Source organism: Quercus suber, unplaced genomic scaffold (assembly GCF_002906115.3).
Source record: "Quercus suber isolate HL8 unplaced genomic scaffold, Cork oak 2.0 scaffold_75, whole genome shotgun sequence".
NCBI classification, from domain to species: domain Eukaryota; kingdom Viridiplantae; phylum Streptophyta; class Magnoliopsida; order Fagales; family Fagaceae; genus Quercus; species Quercus suber.
In genome coordinates, this window is record NW_027069540.1 from 1255349 (window position 1) to 1279858 (window position 24510).

The 24510-nt window shown below is 34.1% G+C and overlaps 2 protein-coding genes and 1 long non-coding RNA gene across 3 annotated transcripts; 2 read left to right on the plus strand and 1 right to left on the minus strand.

Annotated features, from left to right (window-relative positions):
• LOC136067495 (uncharacterized) lies at positions 1-3110 on the plus strand. Its single transcript, XR_010628965.1, has 2 exons — positions 1-2178; positions 2534-3110. It is a non-coding gene; the product is annotated as an uncharacterized LOC136067495 (long non-coding RNA).
• A 778-nt stretch (positions 3111-3888) lies between these two features.
• LOC112003978 (pectin acetylesterase 8) lies at positions 3889-8405 on the minus strand. The gene is made up of 13 exons (XM_024036202.2): positions 8130-8405; positions 7532-7653; positions 7340-7422; positions 6813-6942; positions 6638-6717; positions 6426-6512; positions 6219-6343; positions 6053-6113; positions 5683-5736; positions 5513-5590; positions 4707-4812; positions 4399-4544; positions 3889-4248 (listed from the first exon to the last, which is right to left on the minus strand). The coding sequence occupies exons 1-13, from the start codon at positions 8318-8320 to the stop codon at positions 4120-4122; spliced, it is 1392 nt and encodes a 463-aa protein (XP_023891970.2). The 5' UTR covers positions 8321-8405; the 3' UTR covers positions 3889-4119.
• Positions 8406-14636: 6231 nt separating this feature from the next.
• On the plus strand, positions 14637-18306 carry LOC112003977 (uncharacterized). The gene is made up of 5 exons (XM_065773486.1): positions 14637-14762; positions 15786-16521; positions 16733-17019; positions 17200-17484; positions 18271-18306. Exons 1-5 carry the CDS (start codon positions 14637-14639, stop codon positions 18304-18306), a joined length of 1470 nt encoding a protein of 489 aa, XP_065629558.1.
• The last annotated feature ends 6204 nt before the right edge of the window (positions 18307-24510 follow it).

The following is a 24510-nucleotide window of genomic DNA, read 5'->3' on the forward strand; positions in this document are numbered from 1 at the left end:
TTTTTTTTTTTTTTTTTTTTTTTTTTCAAGTCATATACTCAACCTCTGATACAAAACCACCTCCTCCTCACACTTCTTCAATAACACCTTTTAAATAGGCTTAACATCTCCTACTACTCCTAGTTGCTAATAGAGTGACCAACTGACCATGAACCCCTTGAACGACGGTTTTTGTGTAGAAAATCGAACCCACAAACTGCAACGGGACAAAGAAATTCAGCTCCTTTGAGATTAACAAAGGCTAGATCAGTGGCAAGATTGAGGGATGGTGCGGTTGGATTGAGAGGGATCCTCTCTCTCTCTCTCTCTCTCTCTCTCTCCTAGGTCTCTTTCTCTCTCTAAACTGAAAGCAGGCTTCTCTCTCCTTTCCACTGGTTTCAGATAATTTTTATATATGTTCATTCGTGTGTCACGGGTTATCATCAAACTAACTGAATTACTAATTTGGCACAGTGCAAAGTTAAAAGTAGTAAATCGGTTAAAACAAAAGTTTGGAGTGTAATGGCCCCTACCTTTAAGAAATCAGGTTGACCATAAAATTCACTTTTTTTACCCAGAATGCATAGTCTCGCTGACCTCCTAAAAAAATATATATATTGGAGCCGCCACTGTGCCCACCAAAGCCCATCTCTAATGGTGACAAAAAGAATACCACCCTTAATCTAGATTTTGTTCTCTGGCAAAACAGGGACCAGTTCTTGTTAAGCTGGTTCAGTTCCACCATGACTGAGAGTGTTATTTCCTCAGTTTATGGTCTCAATACCTCTTCTAAGCGGGTTTGGGACTGTTTGGCCAGCGGATTTGACTCTCCATCCAAATTCAAGAATATCACAGCTCAAGGGCCAATTGCAGTCCCTGCAGCAAGGATCCATGTCTTGTGCTGATCTCCTGCTGCAAGTTAAGTCTTTGGTTGATCAACTATCAATTGCTAGTAAGCCTATTGATGATGATGATGATTTAATATCCGCTATCAACTGTAGCTTGAATCCCTCACATCAGTCTTTTATCACATCTTATACAGTAGCCACTCAGTCACTGTGAATGGTCCTTTGATGGGTTTCAGCTTAATTGTGACATGTTACTTGCTAATCATAGGCAGTCCAGTGAATAGTATTTGGAGGATTTTCTCTATACTCAACAGAACAAACCCTCTGGACCTCCTTGTCAGAACTTTTCACAATCCATAGGTTCTCCATCAAATCAGAAGAAGAATCCTTCACAAAATCCAGGCAGTGGCTCTTCTACCTTTCTAGCCAACAGCAGACCAACTTGTCAGATTTGTGGTAAGCAAGGATATCAAGCTCTTGATTGCTTTCACATGATGGATTTTGCTTATTGAGGACGACACCCACCAGCTCAATTGGGTAGCTATGGCTGCCGAATTCAACTCAGATGAAGATTAAACTTGGTTTGCTGATAGTGGAGCAAAAAATCATATCACTGCTGATATGAATAACTTGGAACTAAGGGTACCATACCTCGGTGATGAGATTACTGCAAGAAATGGCTCGTGTTTGTGCATTACACACACTAGATCTTCCACTCTGAAGTCTTTTAATTCAAATTACATGATAAATACAACTTGCAAAGTCTATCACTAAGTGAAGATAATGCTAGCACTTCTTTAGGAGATTGAGTCGCTAACAAACTCATCTTTATGATGCACCACATATCTTGTCCTCATACTCCTCAGTAAAACTAGCTGAGAGGAAACAGACATTTGGTGGAAACAGGGTTGTCTTTATTTGCTCAATCTCCTCTACCAAAAACATTTTGGGTTGAAGCTTTCAATACAGCCATTTATCCTATTAATAGATTACCCACAACAGTCTTGGATAATCGGTCACCATTTCAAGTGCTCCTTAATCAAACACCTGATTACTCCATTCTTAGGACTTTTAGTTGTGCTTGCTATCCTTTGCCCAGGCCTTATAACAATCACAAACTGCTTTTTCATTCCAAAAGGTGCAAATTCTTGTGGAATAGTGCTAATCACAGAGGATTTAGCCATATAGGTGTCTTGATCCAAGTACCAACAGAGTGTACTTGATTTGACACATGGTCTTTGATGAACTTCAATTTCCTGCCCGAAGGGAGAGTCTCAACTTACTTCAGTCTGCTGCAACAGATTCTGACCAAGTGAGACAGAATCCCTGCAACTCCAACTCCACAAATCAGGTAATAACCTCTTTTCCTTCGACTACAATTTCACAACCTGTCATTACCTTGCCTGATTCACATATAGCAGCACCCAAGAGCCTTCGACTATATTTTTATTTAACACCTGTTGTAACAACCCCTACAACCCCTCTTGAATCATCAAATCAACCCACAACAGATACCACCCTATCATCAAACTCCTCATTGGACTCATCCTCTGCACCTCACAATGATCACCCTATGGTACTTAGTAAATCTGGTATTCATTGCCCAAAGACCTTCCTAGACTGTCAAGTTTATCATTCCACTAAACATCCTTTGTGTGCATTGCATACTCTTGCAACAACTACTGAATCCTCTTCTTACTCTCAAGCTGTCATGTTTAAGGAATGGTAAAACGCAATGCAGTATGAATTTTTTGCATTGCATGCTAATGATAGTTGGAGCCTATGTCCAAGACCAGCCAACAAGAATGTAATCCGCAACAAATGGGTTTATAAAGTGAAGCAAGCTCTATTGAGAGGTTCAAGGCCCGATTGGTGGCTAAGGGATTCCAACAACAAGATGGTTTGTTTGGATTACAAAGAGACTTTCAGTCCTGTTATCAAACCAGCAACCATTAGAGTGGCACTTGAACTCGCAATTCATTTTAATTGGCCTCTTCGACAATTAGATGTCTCAAATGCCTTCCTACATGGGACTTTGGAAGAAGAGGTTTATATGGAGCAACCTACGGGATTTGTTGATTCAACTTCTCCAAATTATATGTGCAAGTTGAAGAACCATCAACGGTCTCAAGCAAGCACCACGTACTTGGTTTAATTGACTTACACAATCTAATTATCTTACTCAAGTCTTGATTTCACTGAATCTTATGTTAAATATTCTCTGTTTACTTCTAATAAATCGGGTATGAAGATTTTCATTCTAATTTATGATTCAGTTAATTATTCTTTGTTTACTTAGAGCATTAGCATCAGGAAATGCTACTCTATTCTATTTTACCATCTCAAAAAGCTATTTTATCAATTATACCATCCCATTATACAATACTTCTAGCATCTCAAACTTTTATTTTCCTATTCTACTCATTAAAATAATATATCTATACAATAAAATAATATTTCCCTCAATCACCATCAATTATTCTTTCTTTCTCCCAATCACCATCACAATAAAATATTAGTTTTTTTTTTTAGAATTGTGCTACAGTACAATTCTATCTTTAGAATTGCACTGTAGCACTATTGCAAATTTTTTTGCAATAGTTGGTGTTTACAATTCCGGATGTGGGAGGTTTTTGAGGGAAAAATGCTAAATGAAGCTTAGATATGGCACTTGCAATTCCGGATGCTAATGCTCTTATGATAAATCGGGTATGAAGATTTTCATTCTAATTTATGTAGTCAATATCGTAGTCACTGGAACTAGTCTACCATTCATTCTTTATCTGATAAATTGCCAGAAAGGTGACTTTAGTCTGAAGGATTTAGGACCTTTGCATTATCTTTTAAAAATCAAGGTTGATCGTAATGCATCCAATATATACCTTTCTCAAACTAAATATACTGTTGATGTACTACATTGTTGCAAGATGGTTGGAGCTAAACCCAGTGCTACATATTTTTTTGATAAACACCCAGTGCTACATATAGATGCTTAGAGTAGAATTCTTTTACCATATGATATAGACGCTCATAATAGAATTCTTATACAACATGATATAGATGCTCATAATAGAATCAACACTGAATGTGTTGATTTCTTTTCTTTTTTATCTTGAGTAAATATTGAATACATAAACAATAGGGAAAGACACCCAGCACACAATTTGGTGAAGTGGTGCCTTTTGCTTATTTCGAAGTCTTGATAAATCATTAATTTTCTTTTCATTTTTTCTTATTCAAGCTCATTTTCTTATAACTATCATTCATAGAAATGATAAATTTTGACATAAATCTATAGTTCTGGATGTTCTTGTGGATCGAAAATACGGTTGTGGCAAGTGGGGTTGCAAGGATAAGGGCAATCTATCTTTTGGAAAGGACTTCGGTCATAATACCAGTCTCCAACTGCCTTTGAAATTGTCTGCAGAATAGTTTTTCATACAAATAATGGAATGAGTTTCTCCACAGCCAAAAAAAAAAAAAAAAAAGGAAATCAACAATGAAAGGTAAAAAATAAGATGAAGAAAAATGTGATAGTAAAATAATGGACAACAAAAAAGCTGCTCCTTACCGTTTTACCCAGCACTGGAGAATCATCCCTTAACCATGTCTCCTGCATTTCGGTTTGGCAGTGGGCATAACAAGAGTCAATAAATAGTCCCTTAGATGAAGACGTGCCAGCTTTACCCAATGCACTTAAGAATTGCAGCCTAAAATCTGAAAATAAACATCATAATAATAAGTATCCAGAAGATAGTTATTATCATTGCCAATCCTGTTCCTTGATATATAGCAATGGTATTCTATATGCTTGAAGAACTCTATGCTTGCCTCCTTGAAGAATTGTATAAGGATAAGAAAGTGGCTTTTGGTATTCACCTTGCATGGTTTTAATTTGATTGGGTGAGCATTTCTTTACATTAAGTTTGCAGCCATGCCAGGTGCCATGGGGATCAGCTACGCCTGGTGCCAAAATGTTTTTTATCTGAAAGAATAAAATGAATTCACATCTTAAAGGAATGAAGAGAGAAATTTTTCACTGAAAGTAAATACTAAAAGTAATAATTTCATTTATAGATATGCTTGTTACCATTTGTCATCAGTATTTAAGAAGGCATGCGATTACTTTTCACTACTATGAAAATAATTGGGCAAAAAAATTGTGAAGTAGAATAATTACCAGAGAAAGAAAGCAGACGTCCAATAATCACATGATGCTTTTCCATCATATTGTTCTTGAGGATTTTTTTTTTTTTTTTTTATTTCATTATCAGATAATGCTTTACAAATTCTTTTTTCCAGAACCAGAATATAAATTTTAGAGGGGAAAAATACAAAATGGGTACATCCCACTAAGAGAAAAACAGATAAATCCCAAAACACAGAGTCACATCAGGTGAGTGAAGGTGGATTTGGGGCTGGCCTTGGTTTCCAATTTCACTAAAAACGAGATAATTTCAATATATATTATTTTAAAAGAAAATGAATTACATTACATCAACCATAAGGCCAGAGTTCAAAAGATGACATAACTATCATGCGTATATATTTGAAGGAAAGTGTTAAAGGAATTCTCCCAATAGACTAGAAGCAGAGGAAGAACAGTACATGTAAATATCTAATACATCTAATTAAAAAGAACTTCAAGAAATAGTAATCTTTGTCATGGACTACAATGAGCTTACCTGCCATGAATCATAGGCTGCATTTACGAAAAAGATTGGTGTTTGAATTTGCTGTGCCATATTTTGGGGAAAGAAACACTACAATATAATTGAGAAATGTTGGTAAATGTTGGAAACGTTGAAAAGCAAATGGTGAAGTGTGAAACTAATACCACAATAGACGCACTTACCAACCCTGGTCTTATTTTTGAAGTGCATGATGAAGGCAAATTCTTTGCTGAACCCTAGACTCCAAAAAAAAAGATTTACATTGAGAATCAGGTATTGATTTTGTTTTTTTTGGTGGAGAACAGGTATTGATCTTTAAAATAGAATAAAAGCTTGACAAAATGGATGAGCTCTCCTTTCCTCGAAAGAGAGAACAGATAAATTCTATTGTCTTGCTAGATATAAAAAAGAGACTCTTGAATAAGTGAGGAACTGGGAAAATAAACAATAAATTGCCAAATCATAGCAGTATAGGTGCAAAAACCATCAAATTGCAAAACAAAAGTTCCTCATCCAAGGGAGAGAGAGAGAGAGAGAGAGAGGTATGAATACATGTGTTGCAACCACTTGACTGTAGAATTCTTGAATGTGTTGTGCTCCAGAAACATCATTCCTGTTAGACAACGTTCGGGGAAATTTACATGAATGTGTAACAACACCAACTCTCAAACTGATTAGGTTATGAAGTAAAAGTAGAAGAACAAATATATGAGCTTACGCATTGATGAAGTAACCAGCATCTGCTAGGCATTTAACTTTAGCACCAACAGGTACAAGAGATCGGAAGTTATCACAATGCAAAATAGAAGTCAATCCGCCAGCCGAACAACCAGAGAGAATAGCCTGTAGTCAAGTCCTAACGAGTTATAGGGTGAGGATTACAGGTGGGGAAAAATCAACAAATGATTATAGGGATTGACTATACATTTTTTGCATCTTTCATTCCTTTTGATAATAGGTCCTCAATTACAGCACGCCAAACCCTTGCTCCTCTGAAGTGAAGATTATTAGCCTGATCAAATTATTATTTAATTAAAACCCAACAAGAAAGGGAAAAATAAACAAAAAAATACACTAGAATCAGGTTCTCATCTGAAGTTAAAAATTGAAATTCCAAATGAATTTCAAATAACTTACTGGATTGACTGCAGCTACATCACCAGTAAATGATGACCCATCACAGTATCTAACCTTAATTCTGTTCCAATTGTAGAAGTCTGGATATTTGAAACAGATTCCATTAATGAATTCAGAGAACAAGGTTAACAAAGCTTAAAAAAATTAGCTAAATCAATAAACAATTAAGTCATACCAGGATTAAACTTTTGGAATCTACTCAGAATCCCAGAGAAGGCAATTTCCTTGTCCATAAGCTTAGATGAACCTAAACGAGTCTTTGTACGGGAACGGCAAGTGGTCACATTGTTGCACCATCCACCTCCCTAAGAATGGGAAAAAAAGTAACATATAGATAACATAAAGATATTAGAAATTTAAGATTGACCCAAATATTTTATAACTTAAGAATTTAACTAAAAAAAACTGTTAAAGCCTTCAAGAAGTAGATTTGAAAGAAAATTTTTGCATTCAAGTCAAATGTCATAACATGTTAGGATAATTACAATATTCAGCTTTTTCTATTAGTTTTATTTAGAATAAATCAATAAAAGCAGATGAATTGGCATTATTGCATTGTTGGAGAAAAATTGCTTCAGTATTAGAATTTTACCCTTTTATTTTTTTCTGTAGGCAACCCGTTCAAGCATTAATTATTCCATTGTTTCTTTAGTTGGTAAAGAAATTGCTAAACACTAAACAGGTTACGACAAAAGGACAAACCTCAATGTGAACCAACCAATTGTTAATTCCTGCACCAAATCCCTTATCCCAGTGATAAGCTGGAGGACTTCCATCTAGACAAACTGCTCCATATGTCAAATTTCAGAACAGAATGAAATGAAGATTTGAAAGAATTTATTGTTTATGAAAGGAAAAGGATTTATTCAGTTTATTTTGCAAGAGGTTTCTTACCAGCTCCTTTTGCCACTGCATCCTGGACAAAAGTAATTCCTACATCAACACCTTCTGTTTTGAGCATTACAAGTGCAAATACTAGAAGATTCAACCATTGGATAAATCTTGTCCCAGCCATTCTGTGCATATCAAAATTTATTGTTCAAAATACAGAAAATTTTGAAGAAAACTAAGATAACACAGAGGAGAAAACAGATCAGGTCATTGCTTTCAGAATTTTCTATGAGTAAATTGATCAACAAGTAGCTCAATGACTTCCAAAAAAAAAAAAAAAGAAGCTTAATGACTTCATTCCATATAATTTCCAAATAGATAATAGAATCATAATCCTGAGTAAATTCTAGTTTGATATCAAGCATGCATAAAAAAAAATTATGAATTCCATCTTCCTCTTCTTTTGCAAGGAAATCATAAAATCTATAATATGATTACCATGGATAATCAATTTGCACTCTACAGACATGATATCATTAGTGTAAAATACTTACTTGAGTTATTTGACAAAACCAAAACCCAATTACATAAAAAAATTTATGAAAAAATCCTTTGAAGGTGCTACTTATATATATATTATCATTGGGTAACAAATAGTAACCTGACAAAGTTGGGATGGATAGGATAAGATTGGCTTATGAACAAATACTTTAACTCAATAACATCAGTGGTAAATCCAGAAATGTAGAAACCCAGATAGGTACAAAAAACTGATAAATTATTTACACATAAAAAAAAAATAAAGAAGGGAAAAGAAAAAGAAACAAAGGATTGAATAAGATAGCACATCATTGCTATTAATAATGAAAATTTAGATTGACATATGACACATGCTTCTCAGACCAATGATAGAAACTTAGTTGTCCATAATCAACAAATACATGCAGTTACTGATATCTGATTTATAATCAAATACGCGTCGTTACCATCAATAATGAAAAAGAAATAGATTGACAAATGACACCTGCTTCTCAGATCAAAGATAGAAAAACAAACTTAATCGTTAATCCATATCATATACATGCAGTGATATCTATCATATTTCATTATTAAGATCAAGAAATCAATTCCATCCATTAGTTAAATCCACTTGGTGAAATAATTGATGGAATTGATTACAACATCACAATCATTACTTCCACTCATGGAAATATCCAAAATAAACATATTCCCATAAATTAAAAAAATAAAAATAAAATAAAATAAAAAATAAAAATAAAAAAACACCCTCACCACACACTTACACAAATTAATACAATAAGCAATATACTACCACTAAACTTTACACATATATACAGCAACTTCTTCATCACAAACGCAAAACTAAAAGAAGAAAAAATCCATTGAACCATATTAAAAGACCATTATTATTACTTACAAACAGAAAAAAGAATCCAAATTTGTGAACAGAATAAAAGGTGGCTTGTCAAAAAGAGGAGAAAAGAGAAAAGTAGATTTTTTTTTTTTTGAGAAGGAGAGAAAAGTAGATATAGAGTAAAAGAATCACCACATGTACCTGTACTAGAACAACCAAAAAAAGGAGGGAATCTGAAGCAAACTTGTTTTGAAAGAATGTATATAAAAAGAGCCCCAGTTTAGTAAATCTAAATATAATACCCTTTATAGAGCTCCCAACAATCCAAAAACCAGTTTGTATAAGTAGGAGCTTCTACAAAGACAGAGAGAGAGAAGAATGTATATATATAAAAAGAACCCAGTTTAGTAAATCTAAATATAATACCCAGTATAGAGCTGAGAGCTCCCAACAATGCAAAAACCAGTTTGTATAAGTGGGAGCTTACACAATGAAAAAGAGAGAGACAGTAGTGCTTTATCTATATGAACACAAACACGAAGAAATAAGGAAAGATTTTTTATTTTTATTTTTTTAAAGAATATTATGAGTCCTTTTGGACAGAGTGACGTGGAAATACATATGGTTATATTTAGGGCAGTAGCAGATCGAAGATTTAACTTTAGGGTGGGCAAAAATTACATTTGATATCACATTTATGCACATATAAGTGAATATATACACACATATATATATATATATATATATATTGTGGAAGCGTGAGCTCTCTTAGGAGGTACTGTCCACTTTGGGTGAAGTCCCTCACAAATTTGTCCCATATTGAGGAACTACGCCTCCTACCTTCGACTTATAAGCGCTGAGCCTAAGTCAAGGTGTACCATCATGTGTTCAACAAATCCTTAAGGGTCTTCTCAGCGCCTATAAGTCGAAGGTGGGAGGCATAAGTTTTGGTTTTAGTTTTGGTTTTAGTTTAAAAAATCATCTTATTTATTAACTATTTATTTATGGTATACATTTAGTAAGAGATTTCTAGCAGCATTGTTTAAGTTTTCTAGAAATATATGTGGGTGAAAATGTGTATAAAAATACGTGATATGATATTTAAACAACAATTTTCATTATTTAAATTCTATTACTAAACGAGACCTTAAACACTAAAAAATGTTGTTTAAACACACTTTGTTAATGCCTTGCCCAATTTGGTACGTTTATTTTAACAACAGTTTTTAATTTTTTTAGAAATACATGTGAAAAAAAAATGTAAAAATATGTATAATGATGTTTAAATATTAAAAAAATAAAATAAAAAAATAATTAATATTTTAATAATTTTTTATTTTTCATAGAAGTAATATTAAAAAAATTTTAAAATAAATTATTAACAATAATTTAAAAACACCCGTTAGCAATTTTTTAATTGAAAATATATATTTAAACTTCGTACAGAGCTTGACATTTCAGTTGGAAATGGAAAGAGTGCAGTGCAGACTGTGTAGCAGTCGGCAGAGAACCCAAGAACCGACACTCATTTTCTTCGGACCACAAAACGCTCAAAAACAAAACAAAAAAAAAACATTTATTATTATCTCGGCTTTGTGGGTCCACCCCGACCAGCTTCTGAGAGCTAGCAAATTGTCAAGTGACAGTGAGAGAGAGAGAGAGAGAGAGAGAGAGAGAGGCTTGGGATAGAGGTTCTGAGCTCAACAATGAATATGAATCTTATCGTTTTACGCGTTCTTACCGAAATAAATGGGTGGGAGAAAGCTAGAGCCATGCGATTAGATCAATAATTCTATAACAAAAATGATAGTGAGATTTACTAAAGCCACGATTTTTGTTATAATTAAAATCATTACATCACCCATTTTTTCAAAATTTTAAATTATTAAAATTTAATAAATTTAATTATTTAATCACATATTTTTAATAGTGACGTAGGCAATTGTGACAAAAATTGTAGTTTAGTTTGTAATATTAGATTTATTTATTTTATAAAGAATCTAGCTAATGAATGGCCTAGGAAATTTGTTAATAAATTATTTTTAAAAAAAATAATTGTACTTTTATAGAAAATGTGTGGTGTCTGAGGACTAGGAAGGAGAAGGAGCAGGATGTCCTCACCAAACCATTTGTAAAGTGCCTCAGATCTGAGAAGGTGGTCTACCCAAGTAGAGGATGGGAAAGAGGTATGAGGTTTTACAAGCGCCTGAGGATGAGAGGTAACAATCTAAGGGAGGAACAGTGGGGTTGTAGGAAGTTACTTGAAAGGGTACACCTACTACCCCACATTAAATACTATGTAGCAAACTAATTTGTTACATTAATGAATAGGTGACTCCTGAACAATGTTTTCATATCTAGTAACCCCTTCTACCACCTTTAGTAGAGCCTTGATGAGACAAGTATCAAAGGGGGAGCTTTGGACGTACACGTGAAAGGTCATGATGCAAAGAAGTGGGATATATAAGAAGAAAGAAGTTTTGAAATGAAAGGACTTTTTGAATGAAACAAGAAAAAAGGAGAAAGAATAGTGTATAAACTAAGAAAACCTAAGAAAGACTTATATAAGAACACATCCTCGGGAAGGACCGAGGATAGCTTTTTTACTTATTTGACTCTTGTTTTTCCTTAACTGTGACCTACATCATTAGCCTTAAATGTACAATTGTATTGTGATTACCTTCCCATCTTTATATTAAAACAATTCTATTGCTTGGGCTTGGGTTGAAGCGCAAGGCACCATTAAAAAAAGTCATTTAATTCTTTTTTTTTAATTCAAAAAAATTAATTGTTTTTTCTTTTTCCTTAAAAAATTTCTAAAAACATTTTCTAAACTAGTACTCTTAGAGCATTCATTAATAGAAATATTCTATAAAAATATTGGATTCATGTAAAAGTGATAAACAACTAATTACAGCACATCAAAATTGTGGCACAAAAGTTGTGGTCCAAGAATAGGGGTTCGTTTGTATAAGCGGTTAGAAAACTGTATTTTCAGTTTAAAATGAATGTTTGTAAAAGAAATTAAAAAATAAAAATAAATAAAAATAAAAAAACTATGAGGAGTTGTGGTTGCAAAAAAAGAGTTTCAAATATTAAAAACACTCTTAATCTCTCAAAACCATCTAACCAAACAAATCCTAACTCCTTCAAGACCACGACTGTTTATATATATTGACGAGAAATTTGTTATGTATCAACTACAATCAATTTAGAACTCGCTAAGAAATGAGTTTAAATTTTGCTTATTTCAAGTTTAGTTAATGAGACTCAAAACGCATCCGTTAAGGTTAAGTTTTTTATTGTAATCAAATTTTTTTTTTAAGAGTTTCATAACATTCAATTTAAGGGGTAATTATTTATTTGTTTTTATTACTCATTTGATATATTCCTTAATCAATGCATTCGCACTCCAATTAACAAAGCTTTTTTTTTTTTTTTAATCATACTGTTTTCAATTTTGAGTAATTGATTTTTCATGAATTTTACCATCACAATCAATTTTATTAATTGTTTTTTACAATTTATTAAAATGACAAAATATGATTTGCAATACATTATTTATTTTTACACCATCTTATTGACATTATTTTGACTGCATATCTACCATAAACTTTACTCATCAACTTTTGTGATATGGGTTATGAAATTAGTGATTCATGTTTATAAGAATAATGATAGGATTACAAATTATTTCAAAAAAAATTTATTACAATTTTAATATGATAGACTGCGAGTAGTTAACCATCACTTTTACATAGACTCATAATTTTTTCTTCACTAACCACATTTTGCTATCTCACAATTGTTACACGAAGCCGTGAAAATTTTTGCCGTCCTAGACTTTTCCTTTTTTATAATCAGGATTCATGAATAATAAGATTAAGATTTGAGGAAAAGTGAAAAACCTCTATAATTAATTTTATTGATTGAGAGAGGGAGAGAGAAAGGGGTTTCGTTTGGTGCACAGGAAATCTGATGGGCATAATGAATGGGGTCCCCACCAACAAAGAATGAGTACGTGGTGGATGGTGACGGTGGTGTACCTACAACTTACAACTGGAGCACGTGATTGACTATAATTTAAAATAAGTGGGACCCTCTAATTTGTAGAGTTGTAAAAAGTAAAGTAATATATGCTTTATTCTGATATCAAAAACATAGAATTCAGACTTTTTACTTTTTTTAAGTTTTTGTCAGAAAAGTCAATAAGCTGTCATCTCCGAACAGCCGAACTTGCCCGAACAAGCCAAAAGCGAAGAAAATTCAATGAACTGTCGTTACTGTCCCTTTCTGTTTTTGATTTTATTTATTGAAAGTTGGGATATATTGCCAATAACTCATTTTTTCTAAAAATTAATATATATATATATTCCTTTTTATATATATTTTTTGACCAATATATTCTTTTATATATATATATATTGAAAATGAAAATGGATCCAAACATACTTTTCATTGTTAAATTTTACAGAAAACAAGAAATGAAAATAAAATACATTATGCCTTGGTTTGGATAGTGCTACTTTGTACTTGGGTACTGAAACTACCCAAGCTCCTGAAGCGTTATAAAGGGTAGTGGGGCGCTCTCTCTAACCGATGTGGGATTCCAGGCTTGGGGCTGAGACTATGAAACCCTCCTTGCTTGCCTGCACTCGGGGACGAGGGGCAAAAACCGCACCGCGCCAGGCACCGCGGAGGACAACAATTAGATGTGGGGAGGAACAAATTCTTCACCTACAATATTCATTGCAGTTTCGCGTTTGTCATCGCCATAGAATGTAAAAGAATTAATATCAAATTATTACAACAATAACTTTGTTGTAATAAGCTATTAGTTTGAAATTTTCGTTGCAATAGGTTGCAAAAATAATTGGTATTAATTTATTGCAACTAGTTTTTCATTTTAAGTTATTATAACAATTTTTCCTAACTTATTAAAGCTTCTTTTGCAACTGAAAATTATAAGTTATTACAACTTATTATTATTGATGCAATAATTTAACACTTTTGTGTTACTATTGCTACAATTTAAACTTGTAAATACGATATTTTATCTAATTCTATATACATGCAGAGGGAATTAGGATTGTATATTTTTCTCTGTTCAGTTTGACTCTGTGACTTCAGTTCAGACCGTTCAACTTGCTTTTTCTTTTTATTTATGTAGACTTTGAAGTTGAATTCTGAAACAATTTTTATTTTGGGTACTCGTTCACACAATTTTTTGCCTTTTTTTTTGCAATTTTATGTCATATTTTTCAGTGTAGAGTCAACTTTGTAGAGAGAAAAAAATATTAAAATAACTTAAAGGATTAATTTTATGTCCTTTTTATTTATTTATTTAATTTTTTATTAAATAAGACCTACTTCTGTATAACCTTAACAAGTACCTACAGTGTGCTTTGTTAACATTTGCCTTTTATTTTAGCTCAACTATGGTTTTCAATTCAGCCAAAAAAAAAAATCATGCAACAAAGTTTACTGCAAGTCTTCCAGCCTAACACGGAGTTCAACATTCACTCAATAGCCACGGAAGAAAATGATGGGTGTGTTGGAGCATTGTGCGACATTGATGTCGGGCAAAGGCTAGACGACGGAAATGGTACAGATGACCGGATGGAATTTGATGGAGGAAGTGAGATTACTCCCTTGTTTGATTAGTGTCCAACCCCCAACCATTGTTTAGTGATGAATATTATAGCCTGGAATTGTAGAAGAGCCTTAAAGCCCTTCTTTCAAAATCATGTTAGGGAGCTGGTTTAGAATCACGACCCGACTATTATAATTGTCATGGAAACCCGAATTGGTGGTGATAGAGCTAGGGATATCACGGATAGGTTGTCGTTTGATGGAGCCATTCACATAGACACGACTGGTTTTGCTGGTGGTCTCTGGCTTCTTTGGAATTTAGATAAGGTTCAAATAACCCAATTAGCCATGTCAGAATAGGAGGTTCACGTCTTGGTGAAGGTAACCTCTTCTACCTTTGAATTCATTTTTTTCAGCTGTTTATGCTAGCCCTAGATTTAATGAAAGATGCATTTTGTGGAATAATCTAAAAATTGTTGGCAATTTACATGAGAAACCTTGGATAATAGCTAGAGATTTTAATGAAGTGCTTGCAGATGGGGATAAATTTAGGGGTAGAGCTATTAATTCAAATAGGTCTTTACTCTTTAAAGATTGTCTTAATTATGCAACATGATAGATATGGGGTTCACTGGGCCTCGATTCACCTGGACAAATAGACGTAATATAAATGCTCTTATCCAAGAAAGAATTGATCGTTTTTTCGCTAACCTAAGCTAGTGTGCTGCTCACCCCAATGCGAGGGTGACCCATGTTACAAGATGTGTGTCTGACCATTGTACTATGCTTCTCGAATCCAACCCAAATAATGGGATTCATATTCCTAGGCCTTTTAGATTTTAGAGCTTCTGGTTATCAGATTTATCATTTCTTGGGATTGTTTTGGAAGCCTGAGGTCTTTTCCCGCCCTCTCCAAGTTGCTATTGATGTTTTTCTAGGAAAGCTTTGAATTGGAATAAGCATCATTTTGGAAACATTTTTGGGAGAAATAAGAGAGTTTTGGCTCAATTGAATGGGATTCAGAAAGCCTTGGCAGAAAATCCTCTCATTCTTTGATCGAAATGGAGAAATCTTTACACAAAGAATTAAATGATCTTTATGTCAAGAAAAGGAGTCATGGGTGTAGAAGTCTTGCATTAATCAGCTAATTGAGGGTGATAGAAACACTGCTTTTCATCATATGTTTACGATTGTGAGGAGAAGATGCAATCGAATTTTTTGTATAAAGAATGATATGGGAGAATGGATCAATAGTGAATTTGGGGCTATGAATTACATTAGAGAAGGGTTTAGCAAATTGTTTACAACTACCCTTGTCTATTCCCCTTTCCATCTTCCTCCCCCTCCAAGTGGCAAGCTGTTTTATCGGAGGAGGATAAGGGCAGCTTGAATATACCGGTCTCAGAAGTTGAAATCAAAAAGGGTTTGTGGGCTCTTAAGCCGTACAACGCCCCAGGTTCGAATGGACTCCATATGGTGTATAAGATTGTCACAAAGATCATTGTAGCCAAGCTTAGACCGCATGTTAATAAGTTGGTTTGCCCTATCCAATCAGCTTTTGTTCTGGGTAGGAGAAGTGTAGACAATGTTATTGTGGTTCAAGAATTGATTCACACTATTAGTAATAAGAAGGGACCGGGAGGTTACATGGCGATTAAAGTGGACCAAGAAAAGGCTTATGACAAAATTGAATGGAGTTTCATAACAAAAGTTCTGATTAATACCAACTTTCCCCACAACTTGGTGAACCTCATTATGAGTTGCGTGTCTTTTGTATCCACATCTATTCTCTTTAATGGTGAAAGTGTTGAGCCTATTTTTCCTTTGCGAGGAATTAGGCAAGTTGATCTATTATCACCTTATCTCTTCATTCTTTGTGTGAAAGTCCTTGGGCAGCTCATTGAAGATAAGTGCAGTGAGAAGAGTTGGGTTCCTATAAAAAGCTTACAGAGTGGGATGGCTTTTTCTCACTTGTCTTTTGTGGATGATTTGGTCCTCTTTGCGAAGGTGGACCATGTGAATTGCTCCACAATAAGGGATATGCTTGATGTTTTTTGTGCTCGGTTGGGACAATCCATCAGTGAGAGTAAGTCTAGAGTTTATTTCTCCCTAAATATAGATGTGGACACGAGAATCTTTGTGCGATATTTTGGGATTCAAGTTAGCTCCAAATCTTGGAAAGTACCTTGGTTTTCCTATAAAGCATATGGGAGGGAACAATCAAGACCTAAACTTCATTTTGGATAGGGTCAAGTAGAATTTGGCGGGGTAGAAAGCTAATTTATTATCCCTTGCAGGCAGAATGATGCTCATTCAAGCTTCCACATCCGTTATTCCAACTTATGTCATGCAATGCACGGCTTTACCCAAGAAATTGTTGGATGATATTGATAGAGTTAACCGTAATTTTCTTTGGGGATCTTTGGAATCTTCGAAAAGAATGCATTGGGTGGGTTGGTACAAAGTGACCAAAGCTAAAGAGAAAGGGGGTCTTGGAATTCAATTGGCAAAGGGAAGGAATCAAGCTCTTCTTGCAAAGCTTAATTGGAGATTCCGGATGGAAAATGATGCTTTGTGGGCAAAGGTGCTTAGAAGCAAGTATTGCAATAGCCAAAGATAACAAGCTAGAAACAAGGACAAGCTCCCTTGTTCTAGAGTGTGGCAAGCAATTCAAAAGGGTAGTGAGGTTTTCAATAAAGGCATACGGTGGATTCCAGGGCGAAATAGTAATTTGAGTCTTTGGTATGACATTTGGATTGCAAAGGCCCCTTTAAGAACTTTAATCCAAGGTCCACTTTCTGAAGAAGAAGAGTGGTTCCAAGTTAAGGATGTTTTTGGTCCTCATGGATGGGATTGGTCAAAAATTTCTATCCAAGTTCCAAATAATATTCTTATGGAAATCAATGTCATGCCTTATTCATTGAGAACATCACTTGAGGAAGATAGGCTGATTTGGAATGGCGATAACCGAGGAGATTTTGAGCTTAAATCAGCCTATACAATAGCCACTAGATGCAGCGAGGAGGAAGAGGAGTTCATGGGGTCTTGGGTTTGGAAGGTGGATACTTTACCTTGAATTAAGACATTCATGTGGCAATGCTTGCATAATAGCATTGGTGTGGGAGAATGCCTTGTCAAAAGGCACCTTAGTGAGTCGAATAGATGTCCCATCTGTCAAAGGAAGTTGAGACAATTATCCATAGACTTAGGGATTGTGAGATGGCCAAAACAAATTGGACTAGCTTGGGTATTCGGTCTAACAACAGCTTCTTTGAGGATAGTCTTCACAATTGGCTTGAAAAGAATTGCAAAGATAATAGTTGCAAGTGAACAATTAGCCACCATGGAGAATTGTTTTTCCTTTTTTCATTTGGTTGTTGTGGAAATGAAGAAATAATGTTGTGTTTAGAGGCCAAAACACTCGGTCTGATGTTCACAATGAAGCTATGTTTCAGGCGCTTGAATTTTTGCATTGTGTATTGAATCCTAGAATTTCGGGTAGCAGAAAGTTGATTTAGATCAGATGGGAGAAGCCTCAGCTTGGCTGGGTTCACCTAAATACAGATGGACCAGCCTTAGGAAACCCAGGCAGAGCTGGTTGCGGTGGTATCATTTGGAATGATCGTGAAGATTGGATTGGAGGATTCTCTAGAAGCATCGGGGTCACCACAAGTTTTATATTGGAGCTTTGGGCTCTCCAAGACAGCCTTATCCTCTGTCATAACTTGCATTTACACGCTGTTGATATTCAAATTGATGTGAAAGCTGTTGTTGATGTTCTTAGTAATTCTTCTTATACTAACCAGTTTGTTATGCCTATTGTTGATGACTGCAGGCAGCTGATTTCCCAGCTAGTCCAATTCTGAATTAGGCATTGCTATCGTGAGGCAAATTATTGTGCTGATTTCTTAACTAGGAAGGGTGCACTTCAACATTGTAGTTTTATTTTGTACCAAGATCCGCCTGTGCACTTCAACATTGGAGCTTTTACCCCTAAGGCTTCACCAACTGTTTTTGGTTTGTTGTGGGCATCCTTTCAAGATTACCCACTCACCCATTGGTTGCCCTGACCACTACCATCTGCTCAGAACATGTTTGCCCCGGCGTGGATCAGAGATGGTCGAGACGTGAAGAGGCGAGGTCTTTGAGATCGTTGGTGATGGTAAACAGCGGCAATTTTGGTGACTGTTTGGAGAAGCACGAGTGTGACTAAGAGATATTGATGGTGTAAAAAAGAAATCCTCCAGATGTGTTGGATGTTCTCAATGGGAGCTTGAACTGTTCTGGAGGTTTTTTTTTTTTTTTTCCCCTTAAATTTCTGGGTTTGTGTTCTTAGATTTGAGTTTGTGCTCTTGTTGTTCTTGTTCAAGACACACTTAGATCTCAATTCTTGTGATTTTTGGTTTTTAATTTTTTTAAAATTAAATGCTGATGTGGCTTTTTTAAATGCCAAATAGCATTATTATTATTATTTTAATGGCTACGTCAACTTTTAGTGTGCCAACAGTACACTTCATTTGCTATGTGTGCATTTTTCGTCTTTGATGTAATGGCAGGGACGAAAACGAGACGAGTTTTCCAAGATAGGGACTAAAAGTGGTGAAAAAAAAAGTTAGGGACCAAAGTGGGAATCGTGTGAAAATGTAGGGACGAAAATGGGTTTTTCGCCAAGAAAAAATTAACGAAAAAATTGAAAAGAAAAAGTATAATAACCTAACCGCAAATGTGACTCAACTAGAACATAACAATAATAAATGATATTTTTCATACTTAGATATATATGTGACAAATATGAGAAGGGCTAGTGAGAACATTCTCATGGTAGCCTTACTCTTGATTTTGAAAGTATAAAACATACTAGTTTCATCAAATGCGCTTTGCGTGTGCAATGAGATTTTTTTTTTGGTAGTTTTTTTTTAGGAACTTGGGGTAGGTTTCTTTTCCTAGAACATGGGGAAGTTTTATATATATATATATATATAGGAAAATGGGGGTAGTTTTGGTTGTATACATGGGGCAGTGGGAAGTTTTATAGAACATGGCTTAGTTTTATAAACATGGGTAAGGTTTTTTTTATAATAATTTTCTTATTTTTAACCTTATTTTTATGTTTTAGGAATAATGATAAGTTAATTAAATTAGAGATATTTTTGAAATAGAAAAAGACAATAACTAGCTTTCTGAATCTTCTTAATATACAGAGATTACTATAAGAGATTAAATTATGTAAGGATGTGGTGTAAAACCAATGTTTTACTCTTTCAATCATTTTATCACATATTTAAGAATAAGCACAACTGCACCCAATCAATTCTAATATTCATATATAAATCCAACAAAATTGAGAATTTATTGAGATGTTATTAGGTATGTAAGATGTATTAAATTTTAAATAAAATACTGATGTGACAATCTCTTATTGGATTGTGTAAACTATAGGTTTTACACTCCATCCTTACCAAATTCATACTCTTTTATTATAAAAATTTTCAATTCAAACAAAAATTTTCTATTCTTCTTTTAATTAAACATGTTGTAGGGGAACTACCAATAGTAAATTAATTTTTACGTTTAACTTTAAAACTAGCAATAATGCTTGGTACTAACAATAAAGTTGAAAATCCAGAATAATGTATCTAGGCGGTGACATGCTAATAATGATAATAATAATGACTAAGACAATATGAAAATATGATGGTATTACTCCAATTCATGTCATTTAAAAAATTTTAATAGTGACTATGACTCTTTGAGCTGTGAAAGTGAACCTAGTATATGCAAGTCTTATGCTTTTTTGATACTAAGGGTTCATTTGATAAGAGATATCTAGTAACATTGTTTAAATTTTGTAGAAATACGTGTGGATGAAAAAGTGTGTGAAAATACGTATTGTGGTGTTTAAACATCTTTACCAACAGGGCCTATTATGGATGAGAACACTCACGAATTCCAATAATTTCTTCTGAAGACTCTAACTTTAGGGATAGATCATGAATGTTTGATTCGAGCCATCAATAGCGATCGAACTTGCTTATCTTTCTTAGCTGCTAACAAAGGTAGACAACCATTACAACTGTGATCATTAAGCAAAATGTTAAGAGGCTGTTTGGTTCATTTTTTTTCATCACTCAATTTCTATCACTCATTACTCTAAAATATCATGTTTGTTTGGCACCATCACTCATTTCTCATCCCTTAATATTTTTCACACTATTTGTGGGCCTCATACCTGTCACCTGGTGCATTTTTTTTTTTTTTTTAAGTACCCAAACTCACTGAACCCAATGAAAAAAANCATTTTAAGTTATTATAACAATTTTTCCTAACTTATTAAAGCTTCTTTTGCAACTGAAAATTATAAGTTATTACAACTTATTATTATTGATGCAATAATTTAACACTTTTGTGTTACTATTGCTACAATTTAAACTTGTAAATACGATATTTTATCTAATTCTATATACATGCAGAGGGAATTAGGATTGTATATTTTTCTCTGTTCAGTTTGACTCTGTGACTTCAGTTCAGACCGTTCAACTTGCTTTTTCTTTTTATTTATGTAGACTTTGAAGTTGAATTCTGAAACAATTTTTATTTTGGGTACTCGTTCACACAATTTTTTGCCTTTTTTTTTGCAATTTTATGTCATATTTTTCAGTGTAGAGTCAACTTTGTAGAGAGAAAAAAATATTAAAATAACTTAAAGGATTAATTTTATGTCCTTTTTATTTATTTATTTAATTTTTTATTAAATAAGACCTACTTCTGTATAACCTTAACAAGTACCTACAGTGTGCTTTGTTAACATTTGCCTTTTATTTTAGCTCAACTATGGTTTTCAATTCAGCCAAAAAAAAAAATTTATGGTTTCCAACTCAAACTACTATAATTAATTTTAAAAACGATGGTTTCTATATATATATATATATATATATAGAATTGCCATAGACAACGAAGTAGATTTTTTTTTTTTTTTTTTCAGCTTTCTAGTGTCCAGCTAGCTATGCCCATAATAATTGGTCTGAAACAAGCACCTATGGTGTGCTTGTTAACATTTGCTTTTTATTTTAGCTCAACTATATGGTTTTCAATTCAAAAAAAAAAACTATAGTTTCCAACTCCCAACTTCTATAATTAATTTCAAATGGCAATGCTGCAAAAATATATATATATATATATATATATGCACACACATATATGTCACCTGGTGCATTTTTTTTTTTTTTTTAAGTACCCAAACTCACTGAACCCAATGAAAAAAAAAAAAAAAAATTCAGAACATGAAGACCAAACCAGTGAAAGAAGAAGAAGAAGAAGAAGAAAAAAAAAGAACCGAACAGCCAACCTAGGAGAAGAAAGGGAAAAAAAAAAGTCAAAAGGTGGTCAAAAGGTGCGGCTGAGTATTGTTTGTGGGTCCCCTATGTGTGTTTAATTACAATATTGTCATTAAGTTATGAGTTATGGAAACTGAAAACAACCAAAATATGTTTTTAGTTTCCATAAGTTATAACTCAAAAATCAGAGAATTGAGTGATGGAATAGAGTTATGGAAACAGAGTTATTGTGCAAACAAACAACCTTTTTGCTATGAGTCCCACCATTTTTGAGTTATGAGTTATGGAAACAGAGAATTGAGTTATGAAAACAGGTGAACCAAACAACCTCTAAAAAGGTTCAAGAGCTTGAAGGAAAACCTACCATCCTGAACCTGACCAGCCAAGTAGTGAGTTCATCACACAGAGTCTTCGTTGAAGAGAATTTAGAGTTTCTCATCTTCTTTCGGCTTCAACTTGAGCTTAGCATTTTCGTTGAAAGCATTCTGCAATTTTTACTCTTATGCACGGCTATGATCCATTGATTTCTTTAGCTTGTTGTTCTGATCAAATTGTTCAAATTTTGAATCAAATTACCATTCAATTCAAATTAATCACAAAATATATAGTAATAGACAACCCTTACTTATTGAACAATGATTTAGAAATCAAAGCACATACACAAACAAAAGCGCGCACACACACAACAACAAACACGCCTGCTCAGAGAGAGATCATACTGCCATTTCTAGATCAGTCTTCACGGAAGCTTTGCTCTTTCACCAACTTCTCTGCAAACAAACAAATCAATTACAAATGTCGCAAAATGTTCTCATGTTAAGGTATGGACTTAGGAAGGTGTACCTAGCTCATTCAACCTATGGGTTAACTTAGCTCCACGCTCATGTTGCATAGCCTGATTCTATTAAGGAACGCACTAATGGGCTTATCATTCATTCGTCATCTCATGCACCATGCCATCACAAACATCATCTTATCATCACAACTTCATGTTATCACCATATCATCATCATATTTGTCATCACATTATAGTAGGCTAATCATCATCGTATCATCATTGTTCAGCATTCAAATCCCAATAATGTTATTAATCAATTAAATCAACCCAATCACGTTTCTAAGGAATCAAAGAAGTCCTACACATTTTGCTATTACGCAATCGAAGGTAGAAAATTAAAAAAGACAACAAACTTAATTGAAAACTCGGGTTCTAAATGAGTTTGTGTATGCATGACTAAGGTTGTGTGCGCATGCTCCTTAAGCTGTGTGCACGTAGGATCGAGTAGCATGCGCATCCCAAGGCGAAAACCCCCCAGATTTTAAGCTACTTCTATCTTGGAGTATATCGGGTTTTTTAGAAAATTAACTACAAAACCCAAACAATATTATTAGTTAGGCAGCGTTTCAAACATATTGCATTTCTAACCATTTGACTTCAGAGGAGTCAATTTTACTCTTCATATCGCTTATTTTTGGGCCACGTAGATAAAAAAATCGAGTCCTTTATAGTCATCTTTTGTACATAGAAATCGACTTCAGCGACTGGAGTCGTATTCTTTGTGTTGAAAGCGACTCCGCTGAAGTCGATTTGCCCAAAACCCCACAAACACAGTTAAGCTTTAGTTGCAACTCACAGAAGAAGCAAACGAACCCAGCTACAGAAGAAGCGAACCCAGCTGACCAGCAGCACCGACGAGCAACACCGACGAGCCGATGAACCCAGGCACCGTCGAGCAAGCAGGCACCGACGAACCCAGGCGCGAAGAACCCAGGCGCTGACGAACCCAGGCGTGACGAACCCAGGCGCCGACGAACGAGACCCCGACGAACACCGACGGCGAAGCACGAAGAATCCAAGCGCGCTCGGGTCCGTTTTGGATTTGAAGACTAACACGCTCGGGTCCGTTTTGGATTTGAAGGTTGTGATGTGCGCCGACGAACCAGACCCCGACGGCGAAGCACGAAGAATCCAGTCCGTTTTGGATTTGAAGGTGAATGGTTTTTTGGATCTGTATAGAGTGAAACGACTTCAGCGGAGTCGCTTTCAACACAAAGAAAACGACTCCACTGGAGTCATTTTCTTTGTATTGTAGATTTTTATGTATAGAAGAAGATTATAGAGGACTCAATTTTTTTATCTACGTGGCCCAAAAATAAGCGATATGAATAGTAAAATCGACTTCTCTGAAGTCGAATTGTTAGAAATGCAATATGTTTAAAACGTTGCCTAACTAATAATATTGTTTGGGTTTTGTAGTTAATTTTCTAAAAAATCCGAGTATATCTCTAAACTAATTAATATATATATATATATAAAGCAAAAAATGAGAGAAAATCCAATTAGATTCTAAATTGAATTTCAGTTGTTTACTAATTTTATGCCATGTGTTCTATCTAAGTTTTTAAAATTTTTTGCTTTAAGTGGGTTAATGTTGTGCAAAAGATGAAGAGTCTAATATAAATAAACCATAAAAAACTCAATAAAAAAAAAAAAGAGAGTAAACTCATTTGTGTATCTGAAAAAAAAAAAAAAAAAAAACAATAAAAAAAAAAAAGAGAGTAAACTCATTTGTGTATCTGAAAAAAAAAAAAAAAAAAACTATAAAAAAAGAGAGTAAATCTCATGTACATATCTATGACTTAAAAAATGTATAACTTTTACAACAAGTATAATTTGAACCCATATATGTATATAATTGTAATTATTTTTAATTGTACCATACACACAGGGTTGTACACTA

Excerpts from the sequence above, each read along its gene's own strand:
- LOC112003977 (XM_065773486.1), top strand. The coding sequence starts at position 14,637 with ATGGAAACCCGAATTGGTGGTGATAGAGCTAGGGATATCACGGATAGG. Across the intron at positions 14,763-15,785 it reads TTCTTTGGAATTTAGATAAG|TGGCAAGCTGTTTTATCGGA; the intron begins GTTCAAATAACC and ends TCCCCCTCCAAG. Across the intron at positions 17,020-17,199 it reads ATGATGCTTTGTGGGCAAAG|GCCCCTTTAAGAACTTTAAT; the intron begins GTGCTTAGAAGC and ends TGGATTGCAAAG.
- LOC112003978 (XM_024036202.2), bottom strand. The coding sequence starts at position 8,320 with ATGATGTGCTATCTTATTCAATCCTTTGTTTCTTTTTCTTTTCCCTTC. Across the intron at positions 7,654-8,129 it reads ATCCATCCCAACTTTGTCAG|AATGGCTGGGACAAGATTTA; the intron begins GTTACTATTTGT and ends TGATATGCACAG. Across the intron at positions 4,545-4,706 it reads TCAAATTAAAACCATGCAAG|ATTTTAGGCTGCAATTCTTA; the intron begins GTGAATACCAAA and ends GTTTATTTTCAG.